The 22968-nt window shown below is 46.7% G+C and overlaps 1 protein-coding gene across 9 annotated transcripts in view; it reads right to left on the reverse strand.

Moving 5' to 3' along the window:
• The window catches only part of RPH3A (rabphilin 3A), a 293036-nt gene that overhangs the window by 10893 nt on the left and 259175 nt on the right, over nucleotides 1-22968 (reverse strand). For all 9 annotated transcript variants that reach the window (XM_059875879.1, XM_059875878.1, XM_059875880.1 and 6 more), the window contains 11 exon segments: nucleotides 19948-20077; nucleotides 18356-18442; nucleotides 18038-18209; nucleotides 16023-16061; nucleotides 15772-15924; nucleotides 13818-13904; nucleotides 11254-11316; nucleotides 9146-9385; nucleotides 6771-6850; nucleotides 3569-3643; nucleotides 2009-2118 (listed from right to left, as the gene is read on the reverse strand). In XM_059875879.1, coding sequence (XP_059731862.1) covers nucleotides 2009-2118; nucleotides 3569-3643; nucleotides 6771-6850; nucleotides 9146-9385; nucleotides 11254-11316; nucleotides 13818-13904; nucleotides 15772-15924; nucleotides 16023-16061; nucleotides 18038-18209; nucleotides 18356-18442; nucleotides 19948-20077 — 1236 coding nt within the window.

Raw genomic sequence — 22968 nt, forward strand, 5'->3', positions numbered from 1 at the left:
TTGTATGTCTTGTAAAATTAAAAAGACCCACACCCTATATCCTATGATCCAGCAAATATTCCTCCTTGATTTCTATCCTAAGGAAATACTCATATGAACCCAAGGAAGCATGAAGGATGCTCATTGAAAATTCGTTTATAATAGAGAAAAGCTGGAAGCTGTCTAAACGTCTGTCCACAGGGAACTGGATAAATAAAGTGGTAAACAGTCACATAAAACTTTAAGACATGCCAAACAATATCATATACTGTTTACAGACACATAATTATGCAGCTGAAGCATAGGATACGCTTGGGAATCATACCCATAGAATTCAGAATAGTGGTTAGCCCTGGGGAAGGAAGAAGAAAAGAGGCGGGGGATGGAGTATACAAGAGGAGCTTCAGTTTGCATCTGTAGTGCTTAATTCTTTACAAAAAAAAGAGCAGAAGCAAATACAAAAAATATTAAGGTTTTTGAAAGACTGTTTTTTTTTTTATATTCTGTAAAAGTGTTACTTGCTCAGTCATGTCCGACTCTTTCCGACCCCATGGACTGTAGTCCGCCAGGCTCCTCTGTCCATGGAATTCTCCAGGTAAGATACTGGAGTGGGTGGCATTCCCTCCTCCAGAGGATCTTCCCAACTCAGGGATCAAACCCAGGTCTCCCGCGTTGCGGGTGGATTCTTTACCATCTGAGCCACCAGGGAAGCCTGTATATATATTCATGATATTTACTAATAAAGCATTTAAAAATATGTGATAAATCTATGCCGTGGAATACTCTGAAACAGTTAAAAATTAGGTAGATCTAATGTGTAAAATGTGTAAAATAAGTAGCTAATGGGAAGCTGCTGTCCAGCACAGGGAACTCAGCTTTGTGCTCTGTGATGACCTAGAGGGCTGGGATGGGAGAGTGGGAGGGAGACTCAAGAGAGAGGGGATATATGTATACATACAGCTGATTCACACTGTTGTACAGCAGAGACCAACACAACATTGCAAAGCAAATATACTCTAATTAAAAAGTAAAATAAATATCCTGAAAAAAATTAGGTGGCTCTAAATGTCTTCTCATGGCCACAAACCTAAGATATATTTTAAGGAAAAAGGCGAGTTCCAGATATATTCGAAAAGATATTTCTTGTACTGTAAATGATGGTGTTTGCATATATATGTACACTAAACATATGTATACGGGGCTTCCCAGGTGGCGCCAGGTAAAGACCCTGCCTGCCAGTGCAGGAGACTAAGAGATGTGTGTTCGATCTCTGGGTCAGAAAGATCCCCTGGAGGAGGGCATGGCAACCCACTCCAGTACTCTGGCCTGGAGAATCCCATGGACAGAGGAGCCTGGCAGGCTACAGTCCATGGGGTTGCAAAGAGTTGGACACGACTGAAGCAACTAAACCACCACCACCATGTATGTATATAATGAATATACACACACTCACAGAAGGAGAAAAGAGACCCAGGCAAAGGAAGGGATGAACATTTAAAGGCAGCTTTGTTTTCTCAGTAATTCTTCACAAGAAGAATATACTCATTTATTGAGTGCTAAGTGGCTTCAGTCGTGTCCCACTCTTTGCATCCCCATGGACTGTAGCCTGCCAGGCTCCTCTGTCCATGGGATTTTCCAGGCAAGAATACTGGAATGGGTTGCCATGCCCTCCTCATTAACGCATTTTAATACATTATAGAAGAATACAAAGTGGCATCAGTAAGTGAAGCTGGCTGATTATTCGATAGGATGGTCCATTCTTATAAACACTTTAAAAAATACTTAAACTTTATTTAAAAAAATACTTTTGCGCGCACACACACACAAATACACACGCTAAACCCAGATGTCAAGACACCAAGATGTTAACAGTTTCACTTACCTGTACTTTCAAAAATGTCTACTTGAAATAGGTAACATCTTTTAGAAGTAAAACTACCCTGAGATGTTTTAAGGCATAGCTCCTGGGGATCACGCGTGCTTGTCTGCCCAGCCGTGGCCCGTCTCTGCCCTCCCACCCAGCAGGCACCTGAGGGTCTTCCTTTGCATGTCCTCGTCTGTGATGCCATGGTAGACCAGAGTTTCGTTCCAGATGGGGTTTCTGGTGTTCCGCAGGGTTTTTGTACGAAGCTTGTTGGACTAGAACCCAGAGAGATGGACAGACAGACACCTGCCTCAGTGGGGAGCCAGCCCTGCAGCCACATCCCCTGGGCCCGTTTAGTGGCTGGGTGACTTAGGAGGCCACTCCCCTTAGGAGTGTCCAGGGCTCTGTTCTCCCAAGTGCGTGTTCTCGGGGGAGTCGGGGTCAGGCTCTAGGATGCATCGCCAACACTGGACGGTGGGCTACCCCTCCCTCCAGGCCCTCTCATTGACCTTTGCATAAAGGTTAGAAAGCTACAATGTCTTTGAGAAAAATGATTATTTCCAGGACAGGGAGGCAGAAATGAGAGTCACTCACTCCTAGGCAGTGAAGACATAATTTCTAGGGATATTGGGGCAATTCTCTCAACTTCCCCAAATAGAATCCTCCATGCTGGAAATTCCTTGGAGGGGACAAAATTTTTTATTTTACTCTAGGAGTGAAGGCTAGAAATACACCTGGTGACAAACCCAATTCATACTAACATGTATAACTGACTGGATTCTCTAGCAAAGCAGGTTTGGATTTAGGAGCGGGCAAAGGAGAGAGTGTCAAGGAGAAGCAAATGTCACTCGGAATAGAAGGAGTAGTGGCCAGCTAGTTTGGCCATGGCCAGATGGGACTGTCTTTTCTTCACTTGATCTTAGCCTAAAGGCTGAGAAGCAATGGGACTGTCTTTTCTTGATCTAAACACAAAAAAAAGTGAGAAAAAGTGTGTGTGGGGGTGTGTGTGTATGCCTGCACACATGTATGTGTATCCTTTTTTGTCTTATGGGGCATTTGATACTTACAAAAATTTTTGAAAAGGCGTTTTCCTAAGATCACATGTATAGTATATACCAAGTATATAGTCAGCTTTGTTTTTAGGACATTCATGTCAAGTGAACACAAAGCAAAAAATAAAACTCAAGAAGGCACACTTTCATTTCCAGCCTTGTGTTCTGAGGGGGTCAATCCAAAGAAAGGAGAATTAATCCCACTTTTCCTCCCCAGAGCAAAATAATGATCAGTAGGTGAGGTGGAATGGGAGAGAAAGGTAGGAGGGACGGGGGCCCATTTTCTCTTAATGATAGAATATTTTCTCAAGTTATCTGGAGAGAGTTGTTCATCCCTGTTGAGAGATGTTTGGCTGAGGCACAAAATGGGAGGGGGAGGTGACCATGGTCAGCACTGGGGAGCCACTATAGCTGTTTGAGCAGGTCAGGGCATAATCATGGCATCTGCTTGTCTACTGGATCCCTGGTTTCTGAGTTGGAAAAATGAGCAGAGCCCCTGCCTCTTGAAGGAGGATGGCTCTGGCCCATGCCTTATCCCGTGCAAGGACTTTGCCAATCAGGGAAGTGGGGGCTTGGGGGCAGATAGGGCTATTTTAGGCTCTGAGCTGGGAACCTTGGGTGCTTTCCAGAGCCCATGTGCCCGGCTTGCCGAGAGGCCCAGGCCATATGGTACCTTGCTGGCTCCCGGCAGGAGGTGCAGCTTAACGTAGGGATCGGCCAAGCCATTCGAATCCATGGGCTTCAGTCCCTGTAAGAAAGAAAGCAATGGTGTGAGGGCCTGGGGAGGGCTTGGGCACTCAGCTATCAAAGGCAATGTACAGTTATCGATCCACCCTGTGTGCTTCCTCCTCTGAAGAAAGAGAAAGGAAATACAGCACCTCAGAATGAGCACTGGAATCAGGCAGATGAGGTTTAAAGCCTGGTCATGTCACTTACTGGCTGTGTGACCTCAGGCAAGTGTCTTAACCTCTCTGAGTCTCATTTTCCTCACCTGTCAAACGGGATGTGTCATGGGCTGGTAAGATCTAAATGCATTCCCACTTGTAAAGTGTTTGGCAGTGGCTGGCACACTGGAAGTGCTCCATCAAGGTTGGATTGTTATTGCTGAGATGGAAGGACATGTCCCAGAATGGGTGGGAGAGGAGGAAAGGCTAGGGAGAGGAGGCTTGTGTTCGGGCCCTGGCCTCTTCACTCGCTTCTGAGACCTCAGTCTCTCCATCCATGTGATGGAGATCACAGTCTCTGTCTGGTCCCTCTTAGAGCTGACATGGGGCTCAAATCAACCATAGGGAAAGGAGTCTGTCTGGGATAGGAGTTAAGTTGGGCTTGTTAGTATGAGCAATTCCAAAATTCCTGGGGCTCAGATACATTTTGTCTACTCCCTAGGCCCTGGCTGGGGAGGTGTCTTATCTCTGGGCTCCCACGGTCTCCTTTTAGAGCACTAATCTCCAATCCCATGTGTTTCGTCCTGTGATCTCTGGGAACCTCAGTTTCCCCATCTGTTTAATGGGGCTGATCACAGCCAATGCTTCATGGGATTCTTGGAGGAGTAAAGGAGCTCTCACTTGTGAATGTTGAGCTCTGGTCCTGGCTTAAGTTAAGTATGATCAGTGTTTGTTAGTACAATATGGGGACAGGAGGCCACAAAGTAGGGTGCAAGGGGTAAATCTGGCCAGGAAGCCTAGAGGGTAAGAGCACAGGCTTTTGAGTTGGACAACATTGGTTCAAATCCCAGCTCCACTTCTTCCTGGCTCTGTGACCTGAGCAAGTCCCTTAATTTCCCTGTGTCTCAATTTCCCCATCTATAGAATGGGAATGATGATGGAACCTTCCTCATAGGTTTGTTGTGAAGATTAAATGGGACAAAATAATCTGTAGAAAGCCCCAGAGGGTGAATAATACTCGTGTGTGCAGGAGTGCTCAGCAACTCAGTTATGTCCAACTTTTTGCAACGTGGACTGTAGCCCACCAGACTCCTCTGTCTATGGGATTTCCCAGCAAAAATACTTGAGTGGGTTGTCATTTCCTTCTCCACGGGATCTTCCTGACCCAGGGATGGAACCTGGGTTTCCTGTGTCTCCTGCACTGCAGCTGGATTCTTTACTGCTGAGTCAACAAGGAAGCCCGAATAATACTCAGGTGATGGTTTCTTATCCATTTCTAGAACAAAGTTCATGAGAGCACAGCCTATTCTGGCTCATTCTAACATTCTCCAGCATTAGGGTAGTTACTGGTACACAGTAGCTATTTAATAAACATTTCTGGAATGTCTGCTTGGATTGTGAGTTTGCAAATCAGCAGATGTTGTGGTTTTCAAATTGAAACGGGAACATGTTGGTTTGGTAAACATACCAGTTTACCAAAGTTACTACCATTCCCTAACACTTTCCACATGCTTTTCTTGTCTCTATTACCAACCTAGCCCGTAAGTCATTAAGCCCCTGTCTCATGGGGGCTGTGATGGTGTGGCTTTCTCCCATTTCTGAAGCTGGAGGCCATTAAATCTGGATTCAAATCCAGCTCTATCCCTTACCAGTTGAGTGGCCTTAGGCTTTAACTTTCTAAGCCTCAGTTTCCATCTGTACAATGGGGCTAATAATAATCTCTTCCTCAGAGGTTCCTGTGAAAATTAAAAAAGATAATGTAGGGCCTTACCTCACTGTGTTATTGGGGGTGGGGTGTAAATGCATCTAAACACCTGCTGAAAAGTGACCTGGGTGTGTTGATCTAAAGTTGTGTTAAGCATCTCACACATCACTGATCATCCAAACTGGGACATTTTGTGAGTGGGAAGGAGAGTTCTTAATTATTTTAGCAAGGCAACAGGCATAATGGAGACCATCTGTGCAAACTGGGATACCCAGCTACCTTCTGTGTAATACTCACCATTGCCCTTATGGGAGAGGCTCTACTATTATCCCCGAGGCACAGAGAGGTTAAGTAACTTCCCCCAAGTCCCACAGCTAGGAGCAGGAGAGCTGGTGTTAGAACTCAGGAAGTCTGGTTCCTGAGCCTTGCTTGTTCTCTATAGACCAGACTTGGGGCAGGGGAGACCCTGGTTAGTTTTTAATACTTCCTTGGGTTGGCACTGGCATCATCCAGCTTTCCTCGGGGCCTAGAGTGGAGTCGGCTCAGTGCCCCTGAAACCTGCAGTGTAGAGATGCTCTTCCAACCTGGTCTGCCCTTCCCGCCCCCTCAGAAGGCCAGATGACTGTCCTTGTATCTGCAACAACAGGGCTTCCCAGGTGGCTCAGTGGTAAAGTATCTACCTGCCAATGCAGGAGCCACAGGACATGTGGGTTCCATCTCTGGGTTGGGAAGATCCCCTGGAATAGGAAATGGGAACCTACTCCAGTATTGTTGCCTGGGAAATCCCATGGACAGAGGAGCCTGGTGGGCTATAGTTCATAGGGCTGCAAAGAGTCAGACACTATTGAGGTAATTTAGCGCACCCGATCTGCAACAATAGGCCCCTGACTGTCTGCTACTCCAGCTTGACAGCCACATCTGTAGAAGGAGCTGTTCAGTGACTTGTCAGCTGTCAAGATCGGCTGTCACTGCCTCCCGGGTGACACCTCTGCAGTGCCCTCCAGCGGCTGTGGATGGGGCAGGTCTCAGCTCTGCCCTTGAAGCTTGGTTGCCTTCATTCCCAGGAGGCAGATACAGTTAAGTAAAACCCCTCCCGGGCCATCCCCACAGCAAGTCCTCCCCGAAAGGGATTAGCCGTGGCCAGTTCCTGCGCTTTTCTCATTCCTGTCACTGTCACAGACAGACAAGGCCGTGACAGGAGACAGGCCTAATAACCCATGCCCTCCCCAAGTCCCCTAGAAATGCCAGAGCAGACTGAGCAGTCCCCAGCTTGGCCCCTCACCCACCTTGGCCTTTATGATGGTGCAGTGCAGGGAGCTGTTGTCCTGGTCATAGAGAAGGCTGAACTCCAGGGCACCCAGGGTGGCTGAAGAGGACAGAGGCAGGTACCAATAAGACACTCATTCCGTCATTCAACAAACATTTCCTGACCACTTACCATGTGCCCAGTCTGGGATAGGCATTGAACCTACAGGGCAGAGGAAGACTTATTTGGACTTCTCATCCTCATAGACCCTCCTCTTCCTTGGAGCCCTCGGCACACCTATGATCAGTTAATCATTTGTGCAATTGCCTAGTTAATGACTTCTATCCGCTAGGCTGAGAACCCCATGAGGGTAAGGCTGTGACTGTCTTGTTCACTGCTATGTCCCCACTGGGCACAGCGCAGGGCACACAGTTGGCACTCACTTACTTGCTGAAGGAATAAATGAGTCTTAGCGTTTGCTGTTGCCTGTGTCTAGAATGCACTTCCTCTAGATCCTCCTGTGGCTGATGACTTCTCATTATCCACTTCTCAGTTTAAATTAAATGCTACCTCCTTAGAGAAGCCCTCTCTGATTGCTCCATCTAAAGCAGCTACCTTCTTGGTCATTTCACCCTATTTTACTTCCTTCACCATGCTCTGTCTCTGTTTGAAATCAACTCATTGGTACATTATGTGTCTTTCCACTAGAATGCTATTTCCATTAGATCAGCCATCTTGTCTGTCTTTTTTTTTTTTGGCCATGGTATCCTTAGCACTTATAATAGTTTAGGGGCACCTAGTCGGTGCTCAATAAATACTTGTCAATACAGAGATGAGTGAGGGAGGGAGCCAAATACAGAGACAGGCTTGTTATAAATCATCAAGGACATCTCCTATTAGGGACATACATAGGCTGGGAGGGATAGTCTAGGCTTGGCGGGTCAGGAAGAGACACTTCAGGTGGATAGAAGGAGCAGTGGTCACTGCTCTGGGCAGAGGGGCCAGGATTCCGAGAGCCAAAAGGTGGGATAGACATGGCGCCTTTCCAGAGCAGAAGCAGCCTGTGGCCGACAGCTGAGACTCCTTTCCCCCAAGCCTGCAGCCCCACGGCCCCTGGGGGAGACAGGACAGCTGATATTTCCTCCAGGTCTGGCCTCTGATCTGCTGCAGCATTGAGACTGACCGTCGGCCCCTCCACTCACTGTCCATGTGAACTAGGAGAAGCCCTTGAGCCTCTCCGAGACTCCATCTCCCTATCTGTGAAATCGGAAGAAGAAAAGCAACTATTCCTAGACTCACTGGGATGGTTAAAGTGAGCACTGCACGTAGTACACTTAGAAAAGTGCCTGACTATTACTATTATTACTTCTGACGCGCATGTTGCATAATAATACTTCCTCATGGGTGTTCTGTACTATATAAAATGATTTTTGGTTTTTGATGCCCTTTCTCAGGAGGTACCTCAGTTTACCCTGTACTTGTACTTTGTACTATATAAAACGTTTTTTGTGTGTTTTGTACTACATAAAATGATATCTGGTTTTCGATGCCCTTTCTCAGGAGGTAACTAAGTTTACCCTCCCCTCAGCCCCGCATGGGAGGCAGTATTTACTCCCCTTTTTACAATGAGGAGAGATAACCTGAAGGGCCAAAGCCATTCCACCGATTACAGCCATTGGTCCATTTCTTTGGAGCAGGTCCAGTCTCCCCATCTGACCAGCAGCTCTTGGAATGTCCCTCCAACCCCACAACGTGAATCAGGTCCAGACACGACCCATCTGTGCTTCCTTCCAGCTCACAAGGGCCACCCCAGCTCTCCCCTGCAGTGCTCAGCCACACCCAAGAGAAGTGCCACTAGGGTGCGTGTGTGTGTGTGTGTGTGTGTGTGTGTGTGTGTGTGTGTCCCCTTGGGACTCAAGGTCTGAGTGAGAGAAGCACAGAGTCGACACTTTATAAATCACCGTGTGGATGGATGCAAGAGGAAATACCAGAAAATTTCAAATCATGGTTAAAAAAATGACTTTTAGAAGACACACTAAAGAGTAGGAAACTATTAAAACACGTGCCTCTTTGTATACACCTAGGAGTGGAATTGCTGGGTCATATGATAATTCTATGAAATCACCCAGTAGAACACTGTGAATGTAGTTGAATTATACTCATAAAAAACCATGTAAAAGGTAACATTGATGTTATGTATGTTTTACAATGATGAAAAAACCATAAAGCACCTATACTTTAGAAAGCTGATGTCATTTTGTGAATTTAGTAACACAAATTTGTATTTTTATAACTTGGCTAATATGTTTATGGGGGGCTGGGGTATACAGGGCTGTCCCCAGACCCATTCCTGTTTCCCAGGGGGTGAGCACTGAAGCGACTTTTTCAGCCACCCCTTTGTTACGAGTCACCTACTTGCTTCATCCGAATCGTAGCTGTTAGCTTCCTCCTCGTCCTCCTCAGGGGGTGGGGGCTGACGGGCCGAGGCCACCACCGGCTGGGGAGCAGCCGCAGAGGCTTGGGTATAGGAGCCCGGGGGGTGGCCCGCTCGGTCCTCCCTGGTTCCAGCTGCCGAGTAGCCTCCGATTCCCCCGGTTCTCTCCTCCCGGGGTTGGGCGGCGGCCCCTGTATAGTCGGGGTCACTGGGAGCCACCTCTGCAGGGGAGATGGGGAGAGGGTGAGAAAGAGGCAGCTGAGTCCCTGTGTTGGAACTCTAGCAATGACAACTGCTGCAGTGCTGCTGCGAGTGATGAGCACCAACCAGGTGCTTGTCAAGCTTTGCATCAGAATCACCCACTGCTCTGCAATGGGGGGACTGTCACTTCCCTTGGATGGTGGGTGTGGCACATATTGCGCTGCTCCCCAGATCTCAGAATGTCGCCTTTGTCAAAGCCACCCAAGGAAGGTTTGCAAAAATGCAGGTTCCCGGGCCCCAGCTGGAATCTAAAGACCCTGTGATGGGGCCTTGGAATCTGTTTTATAACAAGACCCGTGGGCTGATTCAGATGGAGGCAAAACAGACCTCACTGAGAGCGCTCACTGGTGTGGGCTCTGAAGCCAGGCAGCCTGGGTTTGAATCTCAGCTGTGTGTCCTGGAGCAAGTGACTTGTCTCTGAGCCTTAGTTTCCTCATCCCCAAAATGTGGAATTTTAAGACGTGAATGTGCTCAAATAGTAGTTCAGTTCAGTCATTCATGAACCGCAGCACGTCAGGCTTCCCTGTCCATCACCAACCCCTGGAGCTTGCTCAAACTCATGTCCAACAAGTCAGTGATGCCACCCAACCATCTCATTCTCTATCATCCCCTTCTCCTCCCACCTTCAATCTTTCCCAACATCAGGGTCTTTTCCAATGAGTCAGTTCTTTGCATCAGGTGGCCAAAGTATTGGAGCTTCAGCTTCAGCATCAGTACTTCTGATGAATATTCAGGACTGATATCCTTTAGGATGGACTGGTTGGATCTCCTTGCAGTCCAAGGGACTCTCAAGAGTCTTCTCCAACACCACAGTTCAAAAGCATCAATTCTTCGGTGCTCAACTTTCTTTATAGTCCAACTCTCACATCCATACATGACCACTGGAAAAACCATAGCCTTGACTAGATGGACCTTTGTTGACAAAGTAATAGCTATCATTTAAACATTTTTTCTCTAATATATGCACAGGAGGCTCAGTGGTAAAGAATCCACCTGCCAATGCAGGAGATGCAGGAGACACGGGTTCGATCCCTGGATCAGGAAGATCCCCTGGAGGAGGAAATGGCAACCCATTCCAGGATTCTTGCCTGAGAAACCCAAGGACAGAAGGGCCTGGTGGGCTACAGTCCAGAGGGTCACAAAGAGTCGGATACGACTGAGGAACTGAGCCCATCGCACAGTACCTGGTGCATTAGCAAGCAGTGAACACGTTGTATTGATTGGGGCTGTTACATACATATCATGTAATAATCACTGTCACTTGGAGTGATCTTGGCAAAGAAAGAAAGAAGTCTGGAACAGAGAAGGTGACATCACTTGAGTGTTTGCCCCAAGCGCCGCCCTGCCTCCACTTCACAGGTGTAGACACAGGCCCAGGGGCAGCAGGTGATGGGCAGAGGCCACGTGCTAAGGTTTTCTATGTCTCAGTTTACTTAATCCTCACAACAACTCTATGAGGTAGGTCTTTGTGTTATTCTCATTTTAGAGATGAGGAAACTGAGGCTCAGGGAAGTTAAGTGACTTACCTAGGGTCACACAGTTGGGAAGTGAAGAAGCAGTGATTTGAATCCAGGCAGCCTGTGCTCTTAACTACTGAATGTATTGTCATTTTCTGTCCATCAAACGTTAGTACGGACTCTCTAGAGTTTTAGAATTCGGAGGATCCCTTAGAGATCATCAGCTAGGTCTCAGGATGCAGTATGGGCCAATGTCTGGTAGCCCCTGCTCTCTCTCTCTCTCCGCCTCTGTCTCTGTCATTCTCTCTCTCTCTCAATTAGTGAAAGAGAGGTGGTCACCCACACAGGCACAAAAAGAAGTGAACACTTGCCTGGTCTCTGATCTGGAAAGCGTCCCGTCGGCCCCGGACTGGGTCTGCTGCCTCCTGGGGGTCCTGAGTGGGGCAAAGACAGAAAGAAGCTTGGAACAGAGAAGGCGGCATCATTTGAGGGTTTGCTCCAAGCCCTCCTCATTTCACGGTGCAGACACAGGCCCAGGGGTGGTGGATGATGTGCAGAGGTATCCAGGGGTGCAGGAACAGTCCCACTGTAGGGATCCTGGGGCTGGAGAGGCCTAGCTTCAAGCCCCAGTCCTTCCCTCCTGAATCTCATCTTCCTCCCCGCTTCCTCCCATCACCAGTGGGGCTGGTGATACCTGCTCTTCACGTTTTGCTGGCTGTTATGAGGTCAACGAGCTAATGGAATAAGAATCACTTGCAAGGTAACAGGGAGTCCATGCTTTGTGTCCACCATTATTACAGGGTCATTACCAGTCCAGAGGATTCTCTACATTTCCAAAGCTTGGGATGTGGGAGAGAGCCACAGGTTTGGGGCATGAAATAATAACATTCAATGACACAGTGAGAAAGCCATTCTGGGCTCCATTGGTTTGATACTGATCCCATCATGGGAAAAGTCTTACTGCGGTGCTCTTTTCTTTAACACATCTCTAACCTTTATAAGTGTCCCTTTTGAAAAAGCAAAAGAGGATAGGCCTCAGGCTCCAAACCTTCAGTAGGCCAGTGTACTGAGAATATCACTGCACTCTTTTATCTTCAGTACATTAATCTTTTAAAGATTTATTTAATCTATAAATTAAATTATAAGTTAATATAGGCTGTGCTAGGTCCTTGTTGCTGTGTGTGAGCTTTCTCTAGTTGTGGTGAGTGGGGTCTACTTCATTGCTGTACGCAGGCTTTTTATTGCTGGGTGTCTCTCGTTGCAGAGCACGGGCTCTAGGCACACAGGCTCAGTAGTTGTGGTACATCGATTTATTTGCCCCATGGCATGTGGGATCTTCCCAGAACAAGGATCAAATCCATGTCCCCCTGCATTGGCAGGCAGACTCCTAACCACTAGACCACCAGAGAAGACCCAGTATACTAATTTTTATAATAGCTTCCACAATAGGTTGAATTGCATTCCCCCAAAGATGTTCAAGTCCAAACTCCCAGTCCCTGTGAATGTGAATATTTAGGAAAAGGGTCTTTGCAGATGACCAAGTTAAGATGCAGTCATTAGGCTGGGCCCTAATCCAATATGACTATTCCCTTATAACGAGGGGAAATTTGGACACACAGGACCCAAGCATGGAAGGAGGATGATGTGAAGATCCCTCTACAAGCCAAGGAATGCCTGAGGCTCCCAGAAGCGAGGGGAGAGGATGGGACACATTCTCTCTCACAGCTCATGAAAGGAACCAACCCTGGCAACACCTTGATTTTGGACTTTTGGCTTCTAGAACTGGGCCACAATACATTTCCTTTATTCTAAGCCACCCAGCTTGAGATATTTGCTATGACTGCCCTTTGTGCTGTTTAGTCACTAAGTTGTGTCCTATTCTTTGAGACTCCATGGACTGCAGCACTGCAGGCCTCCCTGTACTTCACTATCTCCCGGAGGTCACCCAAACCCACGTCCATTGAGTGGTGATGCCATCCAGCCATCTCATCCTCTGTCGTCCCCTTCTCCTCCTGCCTTCAATCTTTCCCAGCATCAAGGTCTTTTCCAATGAGTTGGCTCCTCACATCTGGTGGCCAAAGTATTGGAGCTCCAGCTGCAGCATCAGTCCTTCCAATGAATATTCATGACTGCCCTAGCAAACTATTAATAATACACTCTCTTTTTTTCTGGTATGGAATGCTGGTTTCCCATTATTGTAGGTTTCTTTTAAAATAACAAAATTTTAAAAATATTTTATTTATTTGGTTGCACCAGGTCTTGGTTGCAGCGTGTGGGATCTAGTTCCCTGACCAGGGATTGAACCCAGCTCCCCTGCATTGGGAGCATGGAGTCTTAGCCATTGGACCACCAGGGAAGTACCTAAAATAACAGCTTTTTAAATGCACCTATTAGGAATTATTTCCATTCTTTTATACAAGCCGTATGTGCTCAAATTTTCTCATGTTACTAATCTCTTGCCACTATTTCTTGCTGAATCTCACATACCTGTCTGAGAACATTTGCCTTCTTGTTAAAGTCCAAGGTCCTTAAATTTTCCTTGAGAGCGAGTTTATGATAACAACTTCTCTCAGTTATGTTTTTAAAGGAGGTCAATTTGAAGAAAATGTTAAGGAAATAAGAGGGCAGATGGTAGACATATGTGGTGAGAATTGAGAGCAGAGTGACAGTACTGGAAGGTGGGACACCCTGGGGGATGAAATACTGTCACTTCTTGCGTTTAGGTGGATATGATGCTACCCACCCCCTCCCACCCATGCTGGGCTCCCAGCCTCATTCTATTCTAGTAGTACTCATTCTAAGGGTCTTGAAAGAGTTTAGAGTTTGGCAGTGGCTGCAGCTTTTCACAAAGCCCAGCGGATTCTGCAAGCAAAGGTGGGAGGTATTGTGGTCATAGCTGAGTGACGACCTGGGTGGGCAAGTGGGTGGCAGGTACCTGGTTGCCCCGGTTGGGGAGGTGCCGGGCTCTGCATTGAGGCTGGGGCAGGTCTAGAAGCCTGGACTGAGTTGGCCCGTCTCAAACCTGAAGGGGAAAGAAAAGAGCCTTTCATGTTACACACACACACAGACACGTGCACACACATGCAGTCAAAGCAGGAAGAAGCTTGGGATTGGTGAGCTAGCATAAGGTATAGTCCTCTGGGTATGAACTGGAGGCAGCTCCCTGATATTCTCAGCTCTTTTAGACCTTCTACTTCTCCCCTCAGTGTGTTCTATCTTTTCAGTACTTAGATCACCCTGAGCAAGTCACAGCAGCAACATGGGTATTGAAAAGCCCAGGTTCTGTGATGTTGCTCCCAACATCTATGACTTTGCACAAATGACCTGTCCTCTCTGGGCCTCAGTCTCCTCATCTGTCAAATGGGATAACAGTACCTAGCTCACAAGGCTGTGGTGGAGACACATAATGATACAATACATGCAAAGTGCTCAGAACAGTGCCTGGCATGTAGTAAACATGCAAAATCTGGTAGATTTTAAAAATCAATTCGGAATTTATTTTGGTACTTGTGTCAAGCAGATTTCTTTTTTTTTTTTTTTCTTGTCGCACCTTGTGGCGTATGGGATCTTAGTTCCCAAACCAGGGATCAAACCCGTGCCCCTCCTACAGTGAAAGCGTTGAGTCTTAACCCCTGGATGGCTAAGTAAGTCCTGAAAGACTGTTCTTACCTTCATGAGGACTTAGTTTTGCATCCCAGATTTTTCTTTTATAAGCTATGTGTCTTTGGGCTGGTCACTCACCCTCACTGAACCTCAGATGCTTCATGCAGGCAATAACTCTACCCACTTGATAACAATGGGCTGATGGCTTATTTATAATAACTTATTTAATTTCACACCCTGTGAGGTAGGTGCTTTATGAGCTCCATTTTACAAATGGGTAAACTGAGGCACAGAAGGGTTAAGGAGCCCACCTAATGTCTCCTGATTAGTTAGCAGCAGAGCCAGGGTTTGAAGTCAGGTGTTTGATCTCTGGAATCTACCTGAGACTTTTAGGTGCTACTGCCTCTTGCTGAGCTGCTGGGGGATCAAATGTGGATGATACCCATAGCAGCTCCTGGTACCCAGAAGCTAAGACATTCCCGGAAGAATGCCTTGTCCTCGCTCACCTCACTGAGCTGGATCCTACCTTTCCTGAATTTACATCTTTAAAAAAAATGTATAACTTTTATTTCCAGAAGTAAAAATGTGTAGGCTTTATAGTAAATCCTCTTTTTTTTTTTTTGGCTGCAGCCTGTGACATGTGGTGGAGAAGGAAATGGCAACCCACTCCAGTACTCTTGCCTGGAGAATCCCATGGATGGAGGAGCCTGGTGGGCTACAGTCCATGGGGTCGCAAAGAGTCAGACACGACTGAGCGACTTCCCTGTGGCATGTGGGATCCTTGTTCTCCAACCCAGGATGAAACCGTGTCTCCTGCATTGAAAGCATGGAGTCTTAAACGCTGGACCACCAGGGAAATCCTGATTATTATTATTATTATTTTTGCCCATGCTGAGTGGCTTGTGGCATCTTAGTTCCCTGACCAGGGATCAAACTCATGCTCCCTGCAATGGAAAGTGTTGAGTCCTAACCTCTGGACCACCAGGTAAGTCCTGAATTGAAACCTTTTTCACAGGAGAGATGCTTGAATGCTCAGAACAGAAAGTACTTGGCCACCTCTGGCTGGAACTAACTAATCCCCAGGTCTTATCTCAGGGTCCTGCATTATTGTTTGCTTGTTCATTTTGATCTTTGTTCATCCATCCATCAACTCACCCAATCATTCAACAAGTGTTCACTGAATGTCTACCAATGGCCAATGAATAAACGGATAAAACACTGTCCTCCCCATTCCTTTTGTTTCTCTTCCTCCAGGAAGCCTGTCCGGCTTTGCCCAACTCTCTCACCTGCTGGGCTCTGGCTGGGGTCCCCAGCAGCCATGCCGTGGCCCTGGTCCCAGCTGTCTGAGTCCCGGCCAGAGGAGCTCATTCGTGCCTCAGAGGCCCTGCGCACAGGAGGCCCGTAGCTTCCTCGCCCAGGAGCAGAAGTCATGTCAGGGCCTGGAAGGAAAGCATGAATTGAATGCAGAAAGGGCACCTGAGGAATGGGGGAAAGGACTCCTGTCCCCAGAGTAGAAGACAGAGTCGGCAGAACCCACCTGTCTTCTGACCTGGGCCCCTCCTGTCTTCAGTGTCACCTGCAGAGAGAGAAAAAACTGACCAGGGGTATGTATTTGATGTTTTTGAAGAGGCATCATTTAGGAGCTCACAAAAGGGTCTGTCCACCATTCCTCAGAGCTAAAAAAAAAAAAATTAAAAATTTCCTCTCCCAACTTCCCCTCTAATGTAGAGACTGCCTACAATATCACATTATTTCCTTTGCAAATGAGTTGGGATCATCAGTTCTGTATTCTTTCTAGAATGTGCTTTGTTCACTTACTTTGATTTTCCCCAGGATTCATCAGGCATGCTCCAACCTCAAGCCCTTTGCAAGCGATATTCCCAAAGATTTTATGGGCACTTTTAACCACCTTGGTCAGTTTCCCCCAAGTATCATCTCTTCAGACAGCCCTTCTCTGACCATTCTGCCCAACATGAAGCTTCTATCCCCTCTACCTGTTTCACTTCTCTTCCAGGCACCTATAACTACCTGATATTTATTGTATTTGCATTAGCTGTTTGTTGAGCATCTGTTTGTCCCACTAAACTTTAATTGCATGAAAGCACGGGTTTTATCTGCTTCATTCACTGACTCCCTAGGGCTTAGAACAGAGCCTGGAACTCACTAGGTGTTCAGTAATTGCTTGTTAAAAGAATACTGAAAGCTCATATCATGGGCATAATTCTAAATCTATTATGTATGAAATATCATTATGTCTTAAAAAATGTACATGCCTTAATTTAAAAATATTTCATTGCTTAAAAAATGCCAAAACAATTGCCATGGTAACATCAAAGACCAAAAAATGATCACAAATCATTTTTGTGTGTGTGAAAAACTGCAATTACTGTGAAGTGCAATAAAGCAGGTGCAATAAAACAAGGTGTGCCTGTAGCATCTCATTTAATCTTCAAAATAACCCCTTGAATTATTAACCTCATTTTATAGATGAGGAAAGAGTTTCAGAGAAGTTAGATTACTCATCCAAGCTAACACAACTTGTAGGCTGCAAAGCTGGAATTCAAATTCAGGTATTCCTGGGCTCAGCTACTCAAGATGTTGACAGTTACGCTATGCAGTCTTCTCATCTTAGAGGGAGTAATGCTTAACCAGGGAGAAAGATGCTCTAGTGATGGAAACCCAGGGCTACAGAGTATGTTGACAGTTTGGTGAGTCTCTGCAAAGAGCAGAAATTGCTCATGCCTTGCCAGGATAAAAGTATTTGTTGAGTGCCTTCTGAGTGTCAGACATGTTACTGGGTGCCTTGAGAACCTATGATTGGGCACTTCAATTTTGGCGACCTTCAACTATAACATTCCTTTCAGAAGTACTGCCTGCACTCAACTCTGGAATTGTCGTTCAGACCAGTTTTTATCACTTCATCAAAAGTACTGCAAGAGCTTTATGTGGTCAGTCTTGGTGGTCTTATTAAATTAAAATGTGTTCTATTGAGGTTACATTTTTTTTTTACTGTTTTGTCACTCTTTTTATTATCATTTTAATAATTAATAAAAATAGATAATAGTGATAATATCCATAGTAGCAGTAATTTTCTTTTTGCTAATTTCCTTTTTATTCATCTTTCACTTTTAATTAGTCCAGTTTTGGATTTGCTGGTGATTGATATAAGAAATATCAGGAGAAAATAAGGCCTTTTCAGCAAGCCTCCGATCCCCTGTCCTCTGGACCCCAGTGTGTGTTTTGGTGCTGGGAGCCTTTCTTAGTTCCTAATTTTGACTTCCATCTCTGCTGTACCTCTAAATACTCCATCAGGGATGACAACAAAGCCTTTTGGGAGCCTGGCATTGCTGGAGAGTTCCCTGTGCTACTCTCTTGATAAGGGTTCATAGTGAGTTGTGAAAGGGACATAGGAGTTCTAGACCGAAGCCCAGAGGCTGGCTGGCTATCCACCAGCTGGGCAGAAACACAGACATGATGTCAGGACACCCTTCAGGTAGACCAGTTAGCCAAGATCTGCCCTTGGTCCTGAAAGAAGCAGCTGTATTTTCCTACCTCGAGTTGGAGCCCGGGCAGGGTGCTTGGGCTCAGGAGTGGGCTGCTCAGGGGCAGCGGGCACAGGCTCACTGACTGGCTGCTGGGGCTTGTTCTTCTTTATGGGCATAGGCTGTGGGAGGACCTGTTTGGGGAAGCCCTTGAAGAACCATGCTCCAGAGCGCTTCCACACCTGGACGAGGAGAGGTAGAAGATGAAGGCATGGCAGCTGAGCACTATTGCTCCTGTCTTGATGAATGCTAATTTTCCACTCTGCTCCCTGTCCTCAGAGCACCGACACAGTAGGCTCCAGGAGCCAAATGGGACCCGTCCACTCACCTCTCTCTGCTCGATGCAGATTTTGCAGAGCCACACAGGGTGTGGGCGGTTGTTGGAGGTCTCCACCCCACACTTGGTGCAGACATTCTGGAGACAAAACACAGCCCAGTGCACACTTAAGATATGTCAGGCTCGGAACTGCTGGCAATCAGAAATGGCTGGGAAGGGTGGCAATGAAGCCCCATTCTCCCTTGTTCCTCACCTGCCTCCCATGACCAAGGCCAGTTAGAATAAAGTTCTAATTTGAGTCTTGATTTCTGATAACAAGAACTGGAGTCATTCCCAAGCCCTCAATGCAGGGATTCTCCAAGAGTCTCTGTGGGGCCTGAGTTTTCAGCATCCACACCAGGGAGATCATTGACATAATTCTTTAAAGAGCGACTATTTATCTGTTTCTTACTTTATTTCTTCTTTCTTTCCCAAATGAACTGGAGACAACCTAGACTATGACTACAGATTCAACTCCTTACAAAGAAGGAAGTTATCTGAGTACATGTTGTGACTATGTGATGGAACATTATACTTTTGGCTGAGTTTCCTGCCAACCAAAACAAACAGGTCACAAAATTCTCACTATCTAGTTGGCTACAGAAGGCAGGTTTTTTGGAGTAGATAACCTTCCCCCAATATTCCATTCTAAATGCTAATTGGGACCCCAAGTAGGAGAAGTCAGGTGATATTATGGATCTCTCCAGCTGGATTGTTCCCTTGAATTCCTTTCCTGGGAATCAGACGGACCCAAGGACAGTTGTGTTTCTGTCCTGGAATGGTCAAGTGCAGACAACCTGAGCAGAGGGTACAAGGTGGAGAGCATACAAGCCCCAAGAGTGAATGCTTGAGGCTTTCCTGCCAGTCCAGTGGCTAGGACCTCATCTTCCAATGCAGGAGGTGCGGGTTTGATCCCTGGTTGGGAAGCTAAGATCCCACATGTCTCATGGCCAAAAAACCAAAACATAAAACAGAAGCAATATTGTAACAAATTTAATAAAGACTTTAAAAATAGTACATGTCAAGAAATCTGAAAAAAAAAAAAAAAAAAAGAGTGAATGCTTAAGAAGACCAAAGTCTAACTTGGCCTAACTTGGCTAGAGAGGGGCTTTCTAAAATGGCTTGTACTGTAACCCAGGGTAGAGCTTGCTGTGTATGCTGTCCATGTACACATGTATAGGCATAAGCCCAGCAGTTTTTTGTTTTTCTTGGCCACATGGGATCTTAGTTCCCCAATCAGGGATTGAACCTGCACCCTCCCATGGCGGAATCACTGAGTCTTAACCACTAGACTACCAGGAAGTCCCCCAGTATGCTCTTTAGGATGACCAATATCTTGCTGAGCCAGAATACCTGTAGGTTCAACCATAGTTCATGTTCTGCCTCATTCTCCCAAGGTCATACTGTATGAAGCAGAGCTCCAAGGGTACAGAAGGGTCAGCATGACATCTAGGGGAGGAACCATGAACAGGCACAAGAGCATGCTAGAAGGAATCAACCCAAGCTCCATCCCTAAGAGCAAAGGCCCCCAAAAGGCTGGACCCCAGGCTTAGGCCCTCTGCATGGGATGTGCAGGGAAACAGGGAAGGGGAGGGAGACGGTACCTTCTTACAGTCCTCACACACCACACAGGCAGAGCCCAGCATCCCCAGCTGTTCTCCACACAGGATGCAGCGGTTCACCCCGTCCCCGGCCACGTTCTTCCTCATGTTCTCTAGGCGGTCCACCAGGCGCCTGGAAGCAGAGTCAGAGTTATATGGACCTTACAGGACCAGGGACCACCAGCATCTCCCTCAATACCTGGCTGATGGCTTTAACCTTCTCTGGGGCACATATTCTTGAGTATCTGATGATGACTAATTGGGCCACTCCCCAGAAAAAAGGTACATACATTCTGATATATTTCAGAACATCATGGAACCCCTTTCCTGTACCCAAAAGTCTATCTATTCTACTAACTTCAGATTAGGAACTTTAATCTTTTCTCCTGTCACCTCCTCCAGGGACATTGTCTTCTGAACTCCAGATTGTCTACACGATGTCTTCACTTGGGTCTCAAACTTGCACTTTCATCTCAACTCTTCATCTTGGCTGCTCTTCATTCCATCCCCAGGGAATCTGCTCCCATTCTCAGGAAGCAGTAGGACTATCCACTAACTTGCTCCAACCAGAAACCTAGAGGGTCTTCCTGAGCCCCTACTCTCCAGACCTTCAATGACCCTACCAAATCTTATTGTATCTAACTCCATAACGTTTCCAGAATCCACCCACTTCCCTGTCTTCACCGCAGCCAAGCCACAGACATGTCCCCTCCAGATGACTGCAGGAACCTCTCGGTCTCTGTGTCTTCATTCATCTCCTTCTATTGTCTGTTCTCCCCACCACAGCCATGGAGAAATTCCTAAAACATAAATCTGATCATGGCACTCCCTCTTCCCCCTAAAACCTTTAGCTGGTTCCCATTCCACAAGGTTTCCGTGATCCTATGTGGTCTGGCCCTGGATAAAACCCTAAACTTCTTCTCCCTCTTAGTTTTACTTCAGTGTTATAGTTCAGTGGTTCTTTAAGTCTGATGACCAGACCATTAGCACCAGTGTCTCCTGGAAATTTGTCAGAAATGAAAATTCTTGGGCCCCACTCCAGAATAATCTAGTCAGAGAGTCTGGAGGGCAGGGCCTGGCAATCTGCTTTAGCAACCCCTCCAGGGGATTCTGGCAAAAGTTTCAGAACCACTGCTCTGGTTACCCTGGTCTTCTTTGAGTTATAGTTTTCCTAACTGCCTCAGTGCTTCTGTACATTCTGTTCCTTGTGCCTGAAACATGCCTTTGCCCATTACACATCTTTGTGATCTTTCTCTCTCTCGCACACACACACAATTTTCCTGTCTAGATCCCCCTTATCCTTCATATTCCATATATATTTCATATTCCAATATCCCCTCCCCTTAGAAAACTTCTCTGACTACCCATTTTATTTACTCTAATTGCAACCCTTCTGCATAGCACTTGCCACATGTATAAGTAATTGTGGGATTGTCTACATTAAGTAATTAATTAACTGTGAGTCCATCTCTAGACTATGAACTCCCCTGGGTCAGGGATCTTGTCCTCAGGGCCAGAACAGTGCCTGGTCCACAGTGAGTGTTCACACATGATGGTCAAATGAATGAATGAATGAATGAATGCAGCCCGCCTCCTAAATATGTAATCAGCAAAAGCAAGCTGAATTGAATGTCAAGTGACATATAATAGCAGCTTATACTTACTGAATACATAGTGCTTATTATACGCTTGGCATGGTATGAAGTGCTTTGCCATCCAACCCTAGGAGGTACTATTAATAAGCCATTTTGCAGGTAAAGAAAGTGAGTCACTTTCTTTAAAATTAAATTACTTGCCCAAGGTCACACAGCTAGGAAGTAGCAAAGCTAAAACTGAAACCCATGTATCTTATGTGCTACACTGTGTGTGCGTGAGTGTGTGTCCGTTAGTCATTCCGTCATGTCTGACTCTTTGCAACCCCACGGACTGTAGCCCGCCAGGCTCCTCTGTCTATGAAATTCTCCAGGCAAGAATATTGGAGTGGGTTGCCGTTCCTTTCTCCAGGGGGATCTTCCTGTGCCAGGGACTGAACCCAGGTCTCCTGCATTGCAGGCAGATTCTTTACCTTTTGAATCACCAGGGAAGCCCATGTGTTATGCTAACCCTTCTCAAACTTAATGTGCATACAAGTCACACTGGTATCTTGTTAAAATGCAGATTCCAAGGCATCAGGTCTGGGGTGAGGCCTGAGGTGTGTGTTTCTAGAAAACTCCCAAGTGATTCCACACTATGCTACTGGTCCCAGAACACACTCTGAATAGCACAAGGCTGCACATAATGACTCTATCTGTGGGGGCATCCTGCTTCAATCTCAAGTGGGTTGTTTTTGACACTTCCCACCAGCCTGAGGGGCTTCCCAGGTGGCGTTAGTAGTAACCCACCTGCCATCCCTGCAGGAGATGTAAGAGACACAGATTTGATCCCTGGGTCGGGAAAATCCCCTGGAGAAGGAAATGGCAACCTCCAGTATTCTTGCCTGGAGAATCCCCATGGACAGAGGAGCCTGGAGGGCTATAGTCCATGGGGTGGCAAAGAGTTGAGCATAACTGAAGCAACTTAGTATGCACACATCAGCCTAAAGTCATCTCCTGCTTTTTCCCTCAAACAAAACCTTATTGTTTCCGTTCCAGCCACTGCCAGTGGACTCAGATGAAGTTGGACCCTGCGCACCCCTCCACGTGCTGGCTGTCAGCTGTGGACACCAGAGGCGTGAGAACCACTGGGATGGCACTTGGGCATCACAGGGTCCAGGAGGTCCCTGGCCAGCCCTGCTGGCAGCTACCTGATGCTGATTCTCCCCACAGACATCTCTCCTCGGTCCCGCCATCCGCTCAAAGCGCTCTAGTCGCTGTGTTATAAATAGCAGCTTCTCTGTGTTCCATTCAACAGGGGAGCCCACAGAGGAGCCAAAAGCAGCTTGTGGGCGCTAGAGCCTGCTGTGACCCTGATCAGACAGGGCTGTTTAGGGAGGCAGCATGTGAAAAAGCAAAGACAGCACGCTCTCTTCCTCTGCCTCTGCCCCAA

This window comes from Bos taurus, chromosome 17 (assembly GCF_002263795.3).
Source record: "Bos taurus isolate L1 Dominette 01449 registration number 42190680 breed Hereford chromosome 17, ARS-UCD2.0, whole genome shotgun sequence".
Taxonomy (NCBI): Eukaryota; Metazoa; Chordata; class Mammalia; order Artiodactyla; family Bovidae; genus Bos; species Bos taurus.